Source organism: Hemitrygon akajei, chromosome 4 (genome assembly GCF_048418815.1).
Source record: "Hemitrygon akajei chromosome 4, sHemAka1.3, whole genome shotgun sequence".
Classification (NCBI taxonomy): domain Eukaryota; kingdom Metazoa; phylum Chordata; class Chondrichthyes; order Myliobatiformes; family Dasyatidae; genus Hemitrygon; species Hemitrygon akajei.
Genome location: NC_133127.1, coordinates 31,407,665 through 31,425,235, shown reverse-complemented (window position 1 = coordinate 31,425,235; position 17,571 = coordinate 31,407,665). Strand labels below are relative to the sequence as shown.

The window sequence follows — 17,571 nt, the reverse complement described above, 5'->3', positions numbered from 1 at the left end:
GGCTCCAGATCCATTAATGCAGCTGATTGTGAGAACCATTCAGCTACATCATTGAAACAGATCAAAGAACAAAACCGTATGCACCACCCAGTTACCTATGCACCAAATTCCACATGACAGGCCAGTCAACTTCTTCACAAACATGGGTGCTGGTGTCTTCACTGTGAGGGCAATTGTACACTAATAAACCACGACATATTCAAACTCAAAGAATCATTCCTTACAGGCAGCATGCCTACTCCCTCCATCACAATCCCTGGGTGCATTACCTTCTTACTAGCACCAGAGAGGGCAATAGGGCAGCAGGGGAAAGCTTTAGGAGATCTTATTACTGACCCCAGATCCTACGAAATCTCAAGATACCAAGCAAAATATTAGCAAAGGAAATCTCCTTCCGATGACCAGCACAAATGCTCCTCAAATGATGCAGCAGTGTTCTTCCACACATTACAATCATAAAATATTAGAGTATGGAAATAGGCCATTTAGCCCAACCCATCCATGCCAACCAGTGGGCACACTTCTGCATAAACCAATAGCCCAACACTTCATCCAAGGTCTTAGGCACTGGCCTATGCCTAAGAGATTCATCTGGACACTTCTTACGGAAGTTGTAAGGCAGCTTCAATGACTCTCTCAGGCAGTGCACTCGAGGCACTAACCACTCTCTGGGTGAAGAAAGTCCCTTTACTATTCCCTCTAAACCTCTTTCATCTGACCTCAAAGCCCATCACCAGTGCACCATTACTGGCCAAGCTGGTGGAATCCAAATTTGCTGCCATGTCTCTGCAGTAGGTAATGAGAGAGAAATCTATTTAATCTCAGACACCATAGCACAGGTAAAAATGTCTATGATACTGCTCTTATTGAGGTGAAGTATGAGACTTCACATCAGATAACATCGTGCCTGTAGCATTAAAGACCAAGTTGCTCCAGTACAGTTACAACACTGGCATCCAACCAACAACAAGAATTGTTCAAGTTCATAAAACTGCACAATTCATAAATCCCATCTTACTAATTAGCATCCAATCAATCTACTCACTCTTGAGAGGAAGGTACTGTTACTGTATTATCAAGCAGCACTTATTCTCTTATTATGCTCAGGGTCATTGCCTTGCTGGAAAACAACTCTTCTCCCAAGTCGTAGTTCTCTTGCAGACTGCATCAGGTTTTCCTCCGGAATTTCGTTGTGTTTTGCTGCATTCATTTTACCCTCTACCTTCACAAGCCTTCCAGGGCCTGCTGCAGTGAAGCATCCCCACAGCACGATGCAGCCACCACCACGCTTCATGGTAGGATGGTGTGTTTTTGATTATGTGCGGTGTTTGGCTTACGCCAAACATTGCACTTAGCCTGATGGCCAGATGCTCAATTTTGGTTTCATCAGACCATAGAACCTTCTTCCAGCTGACTTCAGAGTCTCCCACATGCCTTCCAGCAAACTCTAGCCAAGATTTCATGTGAGTTTTTTTTCCCCAACAGTGGCTTTCTCTTTGCCACTCGCCCACAAAGCTGTGACTGGTGAAACTCCTGGGCAACAGTTATTGTAGGCACCGTCTCTCCCATCTCAGCCACTGAAGCTTGTAACTCCTCCAGAGTTGTCATAAGTCTCTTGGTGGCCTCCCTCACTGGTCCTATTCTTGTACAGTCACTCAGTTTTTGAGGGCGATCTGCTCTAGGTCACAGAGCCAGACTCAGTACCAGACATTCGGTCATTGCCACTTCCTCCTGGTAGGTCACATCTCCCCTAACAGCTTCCAAAGTAATACACCTATTATTGAGGGCAAAGTCAAGTCATTTGAACTGAGAGAGCTCCTGTGCATTGAAATTCATTCTGCATAATACACCTCACTTCCTTAGCAAGATCTATGAGGGAAATGTAGGCGGTAGAGAATAAAAATACACAATATGAGAAAAATTCACCTTCCTGATCAGATACTTATATACAAGCTTATTGAATCACAAGTCATATTTAGGTCGGTTAATCAAAGCACAACAGTTCCTCAAACCAGCTTTATACAGGCAAAGACTGCAGCCACAGCAATCTGCATTCAGCGAGTCAGGCATCTTCTGTGGGACGAATGGTCCCGTCAAGGTTGAGGGTCAAACCCTACATCAGAACAGTTCAAAACACTGACAGATTCTTTCCTCACACAGACTTCTCAACTGCAGAATTCCCCCAGTAGGTTGCTTGTTGCTTGAGGTTGCAGCATTCATAATCTCTTGTGTCTCCAAAAACTGCAGCCAAATGGATTAAAATGCATGGACTGGAGTTCATGTCATCATGTACAAGCTAATTATCAAAGACCTTCACAGCTGAAATCCTGTCATCAATATTCCACATAATTCTCATCTAAAGTTTCAATATACATTTTCATGAAAATTTATATGTTGCCATTGTAAATAATTAAGGTAAGCAGCCTGAACAATTTACAGAAAATCTGAACTGAATATAGTCAGAAGAGAAAGAATTTGTGGATTTAATCAACCAGAAGGTATCAATAGAAGAGATTGCCTCATCAGTTTCCTAAGCAAATCTCTTAAAATTACTCCCTGTCGTGAACAGGCAGCTGAAATATTTACAGAAATGGGATCTGTTTGATTACTGCTGGGAAGTTGCAAGTAAACATTTTATGTTTATTTTTTAACATAAATTCCGTAAGATGGAATAGTGTAGATAAGTTATGTATAATTTATATTAATTTAAGTTTATATAATTGTGAAATTTATGTTTGTCATTTTTATAATGTACTGTGTTGCTGCTGCAAACAGCTTTCATGGTAGTTATACCCTGGGTACGTACGCCCATGACAATGAATGTGAAATCGAAGTAATTGAATACTACAACAAGAGTTAAATCAAAATGGCAAATTACTTGGGAATTTTGCCAGATGTAGTCTGCTCTTCTCCCCAGTAGTGAAGGTCTAACCCAAAGGGCATAACAGGGGCTTTTTTCATCTCTTCCATTTTTCTTTTCTTGGCCTCTTCACTCAACAATTCGGGTCCTGCTGATGTGGATGCCTGAACATCGTCCTCTGAGGTTCGAGCAAGGCTATTAAAAGAACATATTTTAAAAATAAAATCAATGGAAAGTAAAATTTGCACAATGACAGTTCCAAATTCATTACCTTCTGCACTAATATTCACGTTAATGCAGACCCACTGACTAACACCATTATTATAGATATAACTTGCTTATAAACTTAATTACATTCCCAACATAATTCTTTTAGCAATATTCCTGAAGGTCACTCATAGAAAAATAAAAACAGACATTATCTATAAGAGTGCTAATTATGTAAATAAAAGATACAATGACTAATTTATCCTTTCATCTTTTTCCCAGTATTTGTTTCAAAAGCAGACAACAAAATGTAAACACAGGAAAAACTAACCCATGTTTCTCAAGCAATAAGATATTGAAAGTATACTTGACTGTTACGGAATAGGAGCTGGCTTTTTTTGTGCCACCATTAGAGTCACAGAGTCATAGAAGGGTACAGCACAGAAACAGGCCCTTCAGCCCTTCTAGTCCATGCCAAACTATGTAAACTGCCTATTCCCATCCATCCATCCATCGATCCACACGTCTCTTAAATGTGAAACCAAGCTCGCATGCACCCTTCATGTTCCCCTTAAAGTTTTCACCTTTCACCTTTAACCCATGATCTCTAGTTATAGTCCTACCGAACCTCAGTGGAAAAAGCCTTGTCTATACCCCTCATAATTTTGTATAGCGTTATCAAATCTCCTCTCAATCTTCTACATTCCAAGAAATAAAGTCCTAACCTATTTAATCTTTCCTTATAACTCAGGTCCTCCTGACACAGCAACATCCTTGTAAATTTTCTCTATACTCTTTCAACCTTATTTACATCTTTTCTGTAGGTAGGCGACAAAAACTACACACAATACTCCAAATTAGGCCTCGCCTACATCTTGTACAAATTCAAATTAACATCCCATCTCCTTGAATATTTTCTACCTGTAAATAAATTCCTGTACCACAAATTCACTTTTATCACCATATCCCCTAACCGCCCCCCTCCCTTTCAAATGAACACAAAAATTTGAGAAGTCTGGACGTAAAACACTACAGCCAAGAGCAGGTCTTTCAGCCCACAAAGTCTGCACTGAACATGATGTCAAATTGAACCGAATCCCTTCTGCCGACACGTGATCCATTTCCCTCCATAACTAGTATATTCATGGGTCTACATACAAGTTGTTTCTTTTTAAACACCACTACCGTACCTGCTTCCACCACACTTCTTGCAGGCAAATCCAAGCGATATCACTCTCTTGGACAAAAATATTTGCCCTGCATATCTCCTTTCAAATTGCCCCCTTTCACGTTAAATTCATGTCTTCTAGTATGGGAGATCTACAGAGAACAATTAATGTGGAGGGTTTATGTATTCTCCCTTGTGAGGTAACAGCATACCAGTGTCAAGACTTGAACAGTTTTTTTAGACATTATCTCTAAAAGTGGTCAACAGAATGAATAGTGATGTAATGGCATTTAGGATTCTCTATCAGCTTGTTATCCTGATAAATATGCATTCATATTTAATATATACCATAGTAAATTTCAACTAATATATTCTCTGGAAAACCCCCTCTCATTTAACTCATACCCAATGAACCCGAATACTTAACTGCTTACTAGTTCTTACATGAAGATTAAGTTGAAACAAAAACCTGATTAGCCTCACTCAATTTCTTTTGTGCTTAGAAAATCATTTATTCAGGTAATTTGGTGTGCAAGTCATTGAAAATTACCTTCAATGTTAAGACAATTAAGAACTGCACAGTTCTTTAGTTAAAAACAAAGTTAAGTACTGCAAGAGTAACTTGACTTTTACTCTGACCATTGAACAATGTCATACTATGTTTAAATGTTGCCTTAGACCAACTATGACCCATTAATGTTAATAAACATAAAAAAATACAGCACTGGCTAGGACATTTAGTACATGATGTGTTGATCTTGATACCAATTTGTACAAACTTCCTCCTTTTGTTGTACCATTCATATCACTCTATTCTCTTCATGTTTATATATCTATCTAAAAGCCTCTTAAATGCCACCAAACTTCCATTACTACCACTGGTGGTAACCTATTGCATGCAACTGCAAGGGAGTACAATGTTGGTAAGTGTGAGGTCATCCATTTTGGAAGGAAAAAATAGAAGATCAGATTATTATTTAACTGAGCTGATGAAAGATTGTAGCATGGGGAAAGAATTCTGACCGACTATCCTAGCTTTCTCCCCTTAGCTTCCACTGTCTTGGAGAGAACAGCACAAGCTTGTCCAACATTTCCTTACGGCTCATACCCTCTAATGCAAGCAGCATCATGGTAAACATCTTCTGCACCATTTCTACAATCTGCACATCCTTCCTACAATGGGGTGGCCAGAACTATACACAATGCTCCAAGCATAGTCTGATCAAAGCATGATTTTAGTTAGTTGTGGCATGGCTTCCCCATTCTAAAGCTCCATACCTTTACCAAGGAAGACAAGAACCTTCTTACCACCTTATCCACTTGCTTAGCCACTTTCAGTGAATTATGGACCTCCTCTCAAAAATCCCTCTGTATCCCTCTGCTATTAAAGATTCTACAATTAACTGTATACTTCCTTCTTTCATCTGACCCCCCCCCCCCCCCCCCCAAGTGCAGCACCTCACACTTGCCCAGATTAAATTCCATCTGGCACTTCTCTACCCGTATCTGTATTTGCTTTACGTCACTGTATTCTTTGATTGTCCTTTCCACATGTCCACCAATCCTAAAACTCGCTAATCCAACCATTTATATTTCATCCAAATTATTGATATATATCACAAACAACAGAGGTTCCAACATCTAGCCTTGTGAAGCACCACTTGTCACTCTAGACAGAACAACAGCTGACCTCCAGCCAGAAAAACAGCTATCCACTCTTAATCTGTCTTCTATCAGCAAGCCAGTTCTGAATCCAACCTTGTAACTTACATTGGATAACATGCACCTTTATCTTCTGAATCAATCTACCATGAGGGACTTTATCAAATGCCTTACTAAAGTCCACATAGATAATATCCACTTACCCCCATCAAGCTCCTTTGTCACTTCCTCAAAAGACTCAACTCAATCACCTCCTTAAAAAAAACTCAACATGACCTACACAAAGCCATGCTGTCCCAAAGCAGAGGATGCCTTCCCCAATGCACATAAATTCTAGTATCCTTTACGATAGTTTCCCTATCACTGACATGACGCTCACTGGTCTATAATCACCTGGATTGACCCCATCTCCTTTTCTGAACAAATGCATAACACTTACTACTCTCCAGTCCTCTGGGACCTTACCTGTTGCGAGTGAGAACATAAATTTATTTGTCAAAGTCTCAGCAATCTCATCACTTGGTGCTTTCAATATTCTGGGATATATGCCACCAGGCCTCAATGCTTTTCAGAAGACAGCGCTACCACATCTTCCATCTCAAAATGTCCTAACACATTTAACATGACCTACTCTAATTTTACTATCCTCCAAATCCTTCTCCTCAGAAATAAAACAGTCGCAAAGTAATAATGCTTAAGCATCATAGGAGATACGAATCTTCAGTAAGACATCATCTAATCTCACACTGCACGGGCAGGGAAGTATCAGATGAGGGGGAAAAGGAGCTCGTGCTTTCCCAGCATATATGATGAATAAACTCTCCTCGGGCTTCCAGACAGGCGCAGGTATCGAGTATAACCGACATTTCAATGACAAACTCTGCCATCTTCTTCAGGCATGATGCATCCTGTTCAGCAGGCTGCAATCGAAATTATCTCTTAGGGACTCTGGAGGAGTCACTAAAAAGAAGCAAGGTCTATGCAGAGCACCCACTGTTAAAGTGGCCAAGCTTCGGCGAGAATAGGTGCGAACTAGAACTTAACTTGAGAAGTTGTAGATTCATCTATTGTTGGCAGAATGGCAGTTTAGGCAGTGGAATACGCCTCCTATGAGATGAGGGGTTTCAGAGTACCTACCACAGTCTATCTGATGACTACTTTTTGCAGGAAGTGCACCCAACTTCAGCTCCTGACTGACAAGGTGAAGGAACTGGAACTGGAGCTGAATGCACTCAGGACCATCCAGGAGGCTGAAAACCTCACAGATGAGATTTTTACAGAGGTGGTCACACCCAGAGTGCAGACTCCATATAGTAGGAGGATTGCCACCAGGAAGAATAAGGGATAACTGCACTCACCCAATCACTCAAATGTTCTCACAGCCTATGGACTCACTTTCAAGGACTCTTCACCTCATGTTTTCAATATTTATTATTATTTCTTTTTTTCCTTTTTGTTTTTGCATTTGCAGTTCATTAGGGTTTTTGCAGAATGGCTGTCATCCGTTTGGACAATGTCTCTTGTTGATTCAATTCTGTTTCTTGTACTTACAGTGATTGCTGCAAGAAAATTAATCTCAGGCTTGTATACGTTGACATGCATATATTTTGATAATAGATTTATAGCTTATATTAAATTTATATAAGTTAGGGGTCGATGCAGCTATTCTGTTTTTGTGCGGGCAAGAGGGATTTGGGGCTGATAATTGTGCTGCTGTTCTTTTCTTTCTTGGTTTTGTGGCTATCTGGAGAGGAAGAATTTCAGAGTTGTAAACTTTGGTAATAAATAAACCTTTGAAAATTGCAGTCAGTGGGATGAACTGCTATGCAACATGGGGGCAAAATTGGAAAAGGTAATGGATACAGGACTAGGGGTATTTATTATATTTGAATGCATGCTATACACAGAATAAGGTAGATGACCTTGTAGTGCAGATAGAGATTGTCATGCTTGACATGTGGGCATCACTGAGTCGCGGCTGAAAGAAGATCATAGTTGGACACTTAACATCCAAGAGTACAGATTGTATCAAAAGGACAAGAAGGTAAGGCAGAGGGGGGGTAGGGTGACTCTGCTGGCAAAAGATTGAATCAAATCTTTAGAAAAAGGTGACATGGGATTGGAAGACGTACAACCCTTGTGAGTAGAGTTAAGAAAATGCAAATGTGAAAATACCCTGATTAGAGTTATATATCCATTAGCCAGGATATGGGATACAACAGGAGATAGAAAAGGCACGTAAAAAGGGCAATGCTATGATAGTCATTTAGAATTTCAATATGCAGGTAGATTGGGAAAATCAGGTTGGTGACAAACCCCAAAAGAGGGAATTTCTATAATTCCTATGAGATGACTTTTTAGAGCAGCTTGTGGTTGAGCCCACTAGGAGAAAGGTAATTTGGTTTGGGCGTTGTGTAATGAACCAGATTTGATTAGGGAATGTAAGGTAAAGGAACCACTAGGAGCCAGTGATCGTCATATGAGAGAATTCATTCTGCAGTTTGAGAGGGAGAAGATAATGTATTAGTATTACAGTGAAGTTAAGGGAATTAGAGTCATGAGAGAGGACCTGGACAAAGTTGATCGGAAGGAGACACTAGCAGGAATGACAACAGAACAGCAATGGCTGATGTTTCAGGGGTTAATTCAGAAGACACAGGAAAAATACTTCCCAGAATGAAGGAGGATTCTAAAGGGAGGATGAGGCAACCATGGCTGACAAGGGAAGTCCAAGACATCATAAAAACAAAAGAAAGGGCATGTAAAACAGCAAGGATTAGTGGGAAGTTAGAGAATTGGGAAGCTTTTAAAAAACAACTGAAGGCAACTAAAAACAGTGATAAAGAGTAAAAAGATGAAATATGAAGGTAAGCCAGACAATAATATGAAAGAGGATACCAGTTTTTTTTTTCAGATATATAAAGAGTAAAAGAGAGATGGCTGTGGATACTGGACTGCTGGAAAATGATACCGGAGAGGTAGTAATGGGGGACAGAGAAATGGCAGATGGACTTAATAAATATTTGGCTTCAGCCTTCACTATGGAAGACACCAGCAGCATACCAGAAATTCAAGAACGTCAGGGGTAGAAGTGAGTGCTGTTGCTATAACTAAGGAAGAGGTGCTCGGGAAGCTGAATGGTCTGAAGGTAGATAATTCATCTGGACCAGATGGTGTACACCCCAAGGTTCTGAAGAAAGTGACTGAGGAGATTGTGGAGATATTGGTAATGATTTTTCAAGAATCACTATATTCTTGAGTGGTTCCAGAAGACTGGAAAATTGCAAATGTCACTCCACTCTTCAAGAAGGGAGAGAGGTAGGCCAAAGGCAGGAAATTATAGGCCAGTTAGCCTGACTTCAGTGGTTGGGAGGATGCTGGAATCCATGATTAAGGATGAAGTTTCGGGATTGGAGGCACATGATAAAGTAGGCCAGGGTTGGCATGGTTTCCTAAAGGGGAAATCGTGCCTGACAAATCTGTTGGAATTCTTTGAGGAAATAATAGGTAGGATAGACAAAGCAGAGTCACTGGGTGTTGTCTGCTTGGTTTTTCAGAAGGCCTTTGATGAAGTGCCATGCATAAGCCTGCTTAACAAGTTAAAAGCCCATGGTACGTATAGCATAGATAGAAGATTGACTGACTGGCAGAAGGCAAAAGTGGGAATAAAAGATAGATAGATAGATAGATAGATAGATAGATACTTTATTCATCCCCATGGGGAAATTCAACATTTTTTCCAGTGTCCCATACACTTATTGTAGCAAAACTAATTACATACAATACTTAACTCAGTATAAATATGATATGCATCTAAAATCACCCTCTCAAAAAACATTAATAAATAGCTTTTAAAAAGTTCTTAAATAGTTTACTAAAATACATTGAATGGTAACTTAAGCTCAGTCCTAACCCCGGCACTTTAACATATCTTGCCCCTGGCGGTTGAATTGTAAAGCCGAATGGCATTGGGGAGTAATGATCTCTTCATCCTGTCTGAGGAGCATTGCATCGATAGCAACCTGTCGCTGAAACTGCTTCTCTGTCTCTGGATGGTGCTATGCAGAGGATGTTCAGGGTTTTCCATGATTGACCGTAGCCTACTCAGCGCCCTTCGCTCTGCTACCGATGTCATACTCTCCAGTTCTGTGCCCACGCTGGTTGGCTGCCGGTGACTGGTGGTGTTCCGCAGGGGTTAGTGTTGCAGCCACTTCTCTTCATGTTATATGCCAATGATTTGGATGAAGGAATTGATGGTTTTGTGGCCAAGTTTGTGAATGATACAAAGTGGAGGGGGAGGTGGTGTTGATGAAGCAGAGAGTCTGCAGAAGGTCTTAGACGGATTGGGACTATAGGCAAAGATGTGGCAGATGGAATATAGCGTAGGGAAGCTATGGTCACGCACTTTGACAGAAGGAATAAGGGTGCAGACTATTCTCTTAGGGCTCCTCGTGCAGATTCCTGAAAGGTTAACTTGCAAGTCGAGTTGGTGAGAAAGTCAAATGCAATGTCAGCATTCATTTCAAATATAAAAGCAAGGATATAATGCTGAGGCTTATAGGGCATTGGTCAGACTGCACTTGGAGTATTGTGAGCAATTTTAGGCCCCTTATCTAAGAAAGAATGTGCTGGCATTAGAGGGGGTAGAGAGCAGGTTCAGAAAAATGATTCCAGGAATGAAAGGGTTAACATATGAGGACCACTTGATGTCTCTCAGCCTTGCTGGAGTTTTAAAGAATGGGGAGGAATCACAATGAAAACTATCGAATATTGAAGGACCCAGACAGAGTGGATACCGAGATGATGTTTCCTTTGATGGGAGAGTCTAGAACCATAGGGAACAACCTCTGAAAAGAGAGATGTCCATTTGGAACAGAGATGAGGAGAACTTTCTTTAGACAGAGTTTCATGAATCAATGTAACTCAGTGCCATGGAGACCAAGTCATAGAGTATATTTAAAGCAGAGATTGATAGGTGCCTGATTAGTAAAGGAGTCAAAGGTTACATAAAGAAGGAGAGAGGATGGGGTCGAGAGAGATAATAAATGAGCCATGTTGGAATGGACAGCAAACTTGATGGGCTGAATGGCCTAATTCTGTTCCTATGTCTTATGCACATTGGTCAAAACGTGCTTTGGACAAACTGCTGTTCCTTTTCACCTCCCAGTCAGTGTAACTATTTGACATTTTAATTTACATAGCACTATCCCTTTGAGACCAGGAGATCCTCCACACTAACTGCTTTTTCCACTTGTGTCAACATTTACCCCCGCCAAATAGTATGTCGAATGTCGGGTGAACAAGAAGTCTTTGGGGTAACTGCAAGTCTGTGTCTTTGCTATTGCTTTGCTCACGCTTCAGTGCTCGGTGGCGGGTGCCGACGCTTTTTTTGCCGGTAGGGTGAGGGGAGACCGTTGCTTTCTGCCGCTTACGCGCAGGAGGGAGGGAAGCTGTAGGGACCGTGGTTCTAACATTTAACTGCCGTTCATTCTTTGGGGGCACTCCTCTCTCTTCATGGACGCTTGCGAAGAAAAAGCATTCCAGGATGTATATTGTGTACATTTCTCTGACATTAAATGTACCTTCGAAACCTTTGAAGCCTTCCACCCCCCAACTCATGGTCCTGACACCTTTCCAAATAACTAAGAACATTATATGCCATTAATAAATCATTAGGTGCCATAGAAATGAAAATAGTCAATAAAGTCTGCACTCGGGAGCAGATAATAGTTTATTACAGAAAGGAACATGCCAGTGCTACTTACAAGCCACAATCCTCTGACTGGTAGAAGAAGTGATTCCCTGTACCGCTATATCGTCTTGCTACAACCATTATGGTGAAATACACCATCAGTGTTATTGCCAATAAATTAATGAGGCTGCATTTCCTATTTGGCTTCGCTAAAAGACAGCCAAACATACAGATTTTATTTCAACAGTTTCTCCAAGATTGATTTCTAGTTTTTCCACTAATCTCTTGAAACTATGAAGCAACTGTCTGGTTGTTCTCTCTCATTCATCTAGTTGGAGGTCAAGTCTTACTAGCAAGGCCATCATGAGTAGACATCCCCAGGCAGATTGCTCGACTGTTTGGGGTACATTTCCTTCATCTATTTCTGCTAAGTGACCTGAAACCCTTCAACTAATTCATAAAGGCCAAATTGTTTCGACTGGATCGATTCAGAGAACTCAGTCACTGAAACCATGGTACAATTACTTGATCAAGATCTATTTCAGCAGAGCTTTCTTCAGCACTCTACTACATCATGAATTTCAAAAGCTCCTCGGATTTATTAACAAAAGATTCAATTTGCAATGTCTTTATCTTGTCCAACAGAAAGTACCACCTGTGTTCCTCCGTATTCAGCGGCCTCACGACTGAGAGATCTGGGTCTCAGTGCATGGATGACATTTATTTGTTTATTCCAAATCTTCTTCATTTCCAATTAATTTTCAGTAAACACGGAACTCATATTTGACTTCCTTCAGAAAATGAAATTCTTCAGACAGATATAACACTGTGTTTCTGTGCTGAAGAGCTTTAGGACTCAAATTATCCTGCAAATTAGAATCCTCCAAAAAGTACAGTGATTGATGGTTATTCTAACCCGTTACAAAATGTATGAAGTTCACACAGAAGGTTCTTTTATCTACCCTGGTTGCACTATTTTCAATTATATAATTGATTTAAACCTGAAACATACGGACAGCAAAGATGCATACATCAGGACGCTCTTTATCGATTACAGCTCAACATTCAATACTATCATCCTCTCAAAACTAATCAATAAGCTTCAAGACCTTGGCCTCAATACCTCCTTGTGCAATTAGATCCTCAATTTCCTCACTTGCAGACCCCAGTCAGTTTGGATTGACAACAACATCTCCTCCACAATCACATTCAGCACAGGTGAACCACAAGGCTGTGTGTTTAGCCCCCAGCTCTGCATGCTGTGTGGCTAAGCACAGCCCTAATGCCAAATTTGTTTGCTGATGACACCACTGTTGTTGGCCATATCAAAAGTAGTGATGAATCAGCACATAGGAAGGAGACTGAAAATCTGGCCGAGTGGTGCCACAACAACAACCTCTCACTCAATGTCAGCAAGACCAAGGAGCTGATTATTGACTTCAGGAGATGGAAAGTGGAGGCCCATGAGCCAGTCCTCATCAGGGGATCAGAAGCACAGAGGGTCAACAACTTTAAATTCCTGTGTGCTATCATTTCAATGGACCTGTCCTGGGCCCAGTAGGTAAGTGCCATTACAAAGAAGGCACAACAGAACCTCTGCTTCCTTAAGAGTGCAAAGATTCAGCATGACATCTAAAGCTTTGACAAACTTCTATAGATGGGTAGTAGAGAGTATGCATCACAGCCTAGTCTGGAAACACCAGTGAATGGAAAATCCTACAAAAAGTAATGGATATACCCGAGTCTATCACAGGTAAAACCCTCCTCACCACTGAACTCGTCTACATGGAGTTGTTCGTAGGAAAGCAGTATCCATCATCAGGGACCCCCCACTACCAAGGTCATCAGGATGCTGGTACAGGAGCCTCAGAACTCACACCACCAAGTTCAGGAATAGTTATTACCCGTCAAACATCAGGTTCTTGAACCAGAGGGGATAACTTCACTCACCCCATAACTGAAATGATCCCGCAACCTATGGACTCCCTTTCAAGGGCTCTTCATCGCATGTTCTCGATATTTATTGCTTATTTACTTATTATTATTTCTATTATTTTCTTTTGTGTTTGCACAGTTTGTTGTCTTTTGCACACTGGTTGTCCAGTCTTTCATGGTTGTTGGATCTGCAGAGCATGCCCACAAGAAAATGAATCTCGGGTTTGCATAAGGTGACATATTTTCACTTTGATGATAAGTTTACTTAGAACTTTGAAAAAAAATAACAAAAAACCTTTTCCCACGTTGTGGGGAAAAGGCAGGCAGGTGGAGATGAGTCCATAGCCAGATCAGCCATGATCTTATTGAATGGCTCGATGGGTCAGAATGCCTACTCCTGCTTCTATTTCTTATGCTCTTATGAAAAAAAAAATGAAAATCCAAATCAAAAACATTCATTACTAGGATTTATGTCTGAAACAATAATGTGAATTATTTAAGTTGTGCTGCTACATAGTATTCTAGCAGTGAATGTTTTGTGGTACCAAAGAGTATAGCAAAAGATTTTAGATAAATGAGCTGGTGCTGGATTTTTATGCTGTTTTTCCTCTATATCCTTATATACTATAGTGTTTCACACATTTCCATTTGAAAGGGATTATGATGCATGCTTTGCCAATTTGTGATAGGCACATTATAGTACTAATAGACTAGTAAATAAAATAATTCTCCTGGGATTTTCTTTCATTCTTTGTGCTCAGTTAGGAGAAATAGCTACCTGTTGCTGTTTCTATGAGATGGTATTGTACTGGTAGCTGATAAGAAAGAGCAGAAGAATAGAGTTTTAGTAATTGGCACACGATAGATTTCAAGGATGTCGCTGGTCTTGAGGACCTGAATTATAGGGAAAAGTTGAATAGTTTAGAACTTTAGTCTCTGAAGTGCACAGAGGTGAGATACTATAGAGGTATTATAGATAAAATTAAGAGGGTAATTGATAGGGTAAATACGTGTTGGCTTTTTCCACTGAGTTTGAATGAGACCAGAATTAGAGGTCTCAGGTGAATGGTGAAATATTTAAGTGGAACCTGAAGATGAAGTCCTTCATTCAGAGAGTAGTGTAGGTGTAGAATGAGCTGCCAGCAGAAATGGTAATTGCGGGTTGAATTGCAACATTTAAGAGGTTCAGTTAAGTACACAGAAACATAGAAACATAGAAAATAGGTGCAGGAGTAGGCCATTCGGCCCTTCGAGTCTGCACCACCATTCAGTATGATCATGGCTGATCATCCAACTCAGAACCCTGTACCTGCTTTCTCTCTATACCCCCTGATCCCTTTAGCCACAAGGGCCATATCTAACGTCCTCTTAAATATAGCCAATGAACCAGCCTCAACTGTTTCCTGTGGCAGAGAATTCCACCGATTCACCACTCTCTGTGTGAAGAAGTTTTTCCTCATCTCGGTCCTAAAAGGCTTCCCCTTTATTCTTAAACTGTGACCCCTCGTTCTGGACTTCCCCAACATCGGAAACAATCTTCCTGCATCTAGCCTGTCCAATCCCTTTAGAATTTTATACATTTCAATAAGATCCCCCCTCAATCTTCTAAAATTCCAGTTAGTATAAGCCTAGTCGATTCAGTCTTTCTTCATATGAAAGTCCTGCCATCCCAGGAATCAATCTGGTGAACCTTCTCTGTACTCCCTCTATGGCAAGAATGTCTTTCCTCAGATTAGGGGACCAAAACTGCACACAATATTCTAGGTGCGGTCTCACCAAGGCCTTGTACAACTGCAGTAGAACCTCCCTGCTCCTGTACTCAAATCCTTTTGCTATGAATGACAACATACCATTTGCCTTTTTCACCGCCTGCTGTACCTGCATGCCCACCTTCAATGACTAGTGTACAATGACACCCAGGTCTCGTTGCATCTCCCCTTTTCCTAATCGACCACCATTCAGATAATAATCTGTTTCCTTGTTCTTGCAACCAAAGTGGATAACCTCACATTTATCCACATTAAATTGCATCTGCCATGAATTTTCCCACTCACCTAACCTATCCAAGTCACCCTGCATCCTCTTAGCATCCTCCTCACAGCTAACACCGCCGCCCAGCTTCGTGTCATCCGCAAACTTGGAGATGCTGCATTTAATTCCCTCATCTAAATCATTAATATATATTGTAAACAACTGGGGTCCCAGCACTGAGCCTTGCGGTACCCCACTAGTCACTGCCTGCCATTCTGAAAAGGTCCCGTTTACTCCCACTCTTTGCTTCCTGTCTGCCAACCAATTCTCTATCCACATCAATACCATACCCCCAATACCGTGTGCTTTAAGTTTGCACACTAATCTCCTGTGTGGGACCTTGTCAAAAGCCTTTTGAAAATCTAAATATACCACATCCACTGGCTCTCCCCTATCCACTCTACTAGTTACATCTTCAAAATATTCTGTAAGATTCCTCAGACATGATTTGCCTTTCACAAATCCATGCTGACTTTGTCCGATGATTTCACCTCTTTCCAAATGTGCTGTTATCACATCTTTGATAACTGACTCTAGCATTTTCCCCACCACCAATGTCAGACTAACCGGTCTATAATTCCCCGGTTTCTCTCTCTCTCCTTTTTTAAAAAGTGGGGTTACATTAGCCACCCTCCAATCCTCGGGAACTAATCCAGAATCTAAGGAGTTTTGAAAAATTATCACTAATGCATCCACTATTTCTTGGGCTACTTCCTTAAGCACTCTGGGATGCAGACCATCTGGCCCTGGGGATTTATCTGCCTTTAATCCCTTCAATTTACCTAACACCACTTCCCTACTAACATGTATTTCCCTCAGTTCCTCTATCTCACTAGACCCTCGGTCCCTTACTATTTCCGGAAGATTATTTACGTCCTCCTTAGTGAAGACAGAACCAAAGTAGTTATTCAATTGGTCTGCCATGTATTTGTTCCCTATGATCAATTCACCTGTTTCTGACTGTAAAGGACCTATATTTGTCTTGACCAATCTTTTTCTTTTCACGTATTTATAAAAGCTTTTACAGTCAGTTTTTATGTTCCTTGCCAGCTTTCTCTCATAATCTTTTTTCCCTTTCCTAATTAAGCCCTTTGTCCTCCTCTGCTGGTGTCTGAATTTCTCCCAGTCCTCAGGTGTGCCACTTTTTTTTGCTAATTTATATGTTTCTTCTTTGGACTTGATACTATCCATAATTTCCCTTGTCAGCCATGGGTGCACTACCTTCCCTGGTTTATTCTTTTGCCAAACTGGGATGAACAATTGCTGTAGTTCATCCATGCGATCTTTAAATGCTTGCCATTGCATATCCACCGTCAACCCTTTAAGTATCATTTGCCAGTCTATCTTAGCTAATTCACGTCTCATACCTTCAAAGTTACCCTTCTTTAAGTTCAGAACTTTTGTTTCAGAATTAACTATGTCACTCTCCATCTTAATGAAGAATTACACCATATTATGGTCACTCTTACCCAAGGGGCCTCGCACGACAAGATTGCTAACTAACCCTTCCTCATTGCTCAATACCCAATCTAGAATGGCCTGCTCCCTAGTTGGTTCCTCGACATGTTGGTTTAGAAAACCATCCCGTATACATTCCAAGAAATCCACTTCCTCAGCACCCTTACCAATTTGATTCACCCAATCTATATGTAGATTGAAATCACCCATTATAACTACTGTTCCTTTATTGCATGTATTTCTAATTTCCTGTTTAATGCCATCCCCAACCTAACTACTACTGTTAGGTGGCCTGTACACAACTCCTACCAGCGTTTTCTGTCCCTTAGTGTTATGCAGTTCTACCCATATCGATTCCACATCCTCCAGGCTAATGTCCTTCCTTTCTATTGCGTTTATCTCCTCTCTAACCAGCAATGCTACCCCACCTCCTTTTCTTTCCTGTCTATCCCTCCTGAATATTGAATATCCCTGGATGTTGAGCTCCCATCCTTGGTCACCCTGGAGCCATGTCTCTGTGATCCCAACTATATCATATTCATTAATAACTATCTGCAC

The 17,571-nt window shown here is 40.9% G+C and overlaps 1 protein-coding gene across 4 annotated transcripts in view; it reads right to left on the bottom strand.

Moving 5' to 3' along the window:
* The window catches only part of uvssa (UV-stimulated scaffold protein A), a 290,056-nt gene that overhangs the window by 221,345 nt on the left and 51,140 nt on the right, over window positions 1-17,571 (bottom strand). For all 4 annotated transcript variants that reach the window (XM_073042248.1, XM_073042245.1, XM_073042247.1 and 1 more), the window contains one exon: window positions 2,879-3,055. In XM_073042248.1, coding sequence (XP_072898349.1) covers window positions 2,879-3,055 — 177 coding nt within the window. The remainder of the gene's footprint in view (window positions 1-2,878; window positions 3,056-17,571) is intronic.